The 1,754-nt window shown below is 28.9% G+C and overlaps 1 protein-coding gene across 1 annotated transcript in view; it reads left to right on the top strand.

Annotated features, from left to right (window-relative positions):
• The window catches only part of LOC107623387 (GDSL esterase/lipase At1g28590), a 3,768-nt gene extending 2,014 nt beyond the window's left edge, over positions 1 to 1,754 (top strand). The window contains exons 4-5 of the mRNA XM_016325627.2: positions 888 to 1,161; positions 1,240 to 1,754. Of these exons, the coding sequence (XP_016181113.1) occupies positions 888 to 1,161; positions 1,240 to 1,478 (513 nt within the window). The 3' untranslated portion in view covers positions 1,479 to 1,754. The remainder of the gene's footprint in view (positions 1 to 887; positions 1,162 to 1,239) is intronic.

Genomic DNA, 1,754 nt, shown 5'->3' with positions numbered 1-1,754 from the left:
TTGTCTGTGCTTCTCCTATATATACATGGCATATCTTCTTATCTAGATAAACAGTTTATTTGAATTATTTATTTAACTTTTCATCAATTAATATGGCATAAGTGCTGACATGTATGGTATGACGTTATATCAACCAATCACATCTTTGTTTTATTTGAATTCTAACGAATTATATCGTTCATAGTTAACTATTGCAATGAAATATATAATATAGCAAGAAGTAAAATTCCCAATAATTTTTTATTTTTTACTTTATTTAATGTACTCTATAATAAATAAATAATAAAAAAAATAAAAAAAATATAGGGAAACAATGAGAATACTAAACAATGTAAACAATGGATATGTCGAATATTCAATTCAATAGGTATGCAGATAATTATGTTAATTATTTTTAATTGGATTATTATTTCTTTTTATTCGATTTACTTATATACAGATAACAATAATGGTTGGATGTTCAATTCACTAGGTGTGCAAAAAGTTATCCAATATTAGGGTTTAGGAAGTAAATTAGGGGTGGAGTATTTTTTTTTTTTACTTTATTGAATCAATTTTAGAGTTTATTGTTCATATTATTTACAAAAGTCATTATCTATCTAACAAAATCAATAAAATAAATATAAATTATTTAGACTGATTGTTTTTTATCATCCAGCAGTATTATGGTTAGTGAATTTCGTATTCTCCCCCTTATGAGTTATGACTTATTTGTCTTAAGGTTATCGTTTTTGTTGAAGTAGTTAGTGTCTGTCTATTTGAGGCTGTCTCTTGATGCTCTGAGCAATTCTTTTTTATTAGTTTAATTTCTATTTCAATAGTAACTTAGTGCGTCCCTGAATCTTTGGTGAATTATATATTTATTTAATTTTGTGTTTGATTGGCAGAAACTGATTGATTTGGGAGCTCAAACTCTCCTAGTTCCTGGAAACTTCCCTCTTGGATGCAATTATATCTATTTGTCGATGTTCAAGACTGAAGATAGTGAAGCATATGATCAAATTGGTTGTCTCAAATGGTTAAACAAGTTTGCGGAATACTATAACAAGCAACTTTATGGTGAAATAAATAGACTCCAAGTGCTTCATCCCAATGTCAATATCATCTATGCAGATTATTATCATGCTGCCTTGCAAATATATCAATCCCCCACACATTTTGGTAAATAATATAAATCCCCAAGTTAATTTCATTAGGAGGATTTTGAGTGTAATTATATATCAATTCATGGTTTTGCAGGATTCAAAGAATCATTACTTAGTGCTTGTTGTCCACCTGCTGGGCTTCCAAACAAATTCAAGGGACCAGTTGATTGTGGCAAACCAGGAGTTACTGCTGTTTGTGATGATCCATCCCAATTTATTTCTTGGGATGGTGTACACCTCACTGAGGCAGCATATAAATTGATTGCAAAAGGTTTATTAAATGGACCATATACTAATCCTAGTATTGGTAGCTCATGTGATTCAGAAATATAACAATAACATATATATATCAAATCTATTTGTTTTTAAAGTGTTAGAAGTATAGTAGTTCAAAGTTTGAACTTCAAACAACTTGTTTTTGAGAGTTTGAAAGGCTTCCATATATATGTTGAGATCATCAACCAATGTACCACATTTAGTAGCATCCTTAAAGACGCAATTAGATAATTAGATTGAACTATTGGTGTAGTCATATACACCTTATGTAATTTGAAATTGTGCTTGTAAATTCTAATTGAATTATTTGACTTATTGAATTATGCTTGTATA

The sequence above is a fragment of the Arachis ipaensis genome, chromosome B10 (assembly GCF_000816755.2).
Source record: "Arachis ipaensis cultivar K30076 chromosome B10, Araip1.1, whole genome shotgun sequence".
In the NCBI taxonomy this organism is placed as follows: domain Eukaryota; kingdom Viridiplantae; phylum Streptophyta; class Magnoliopsida; order Fabales; family Fabaceae; genus Arachis; species Arachis ipaensis.
The sequence above is the reverse complement of the archived record's forward strand: the minus strand, read 5'-3'. Positions and strand labels throughout refer to the sequence as shown.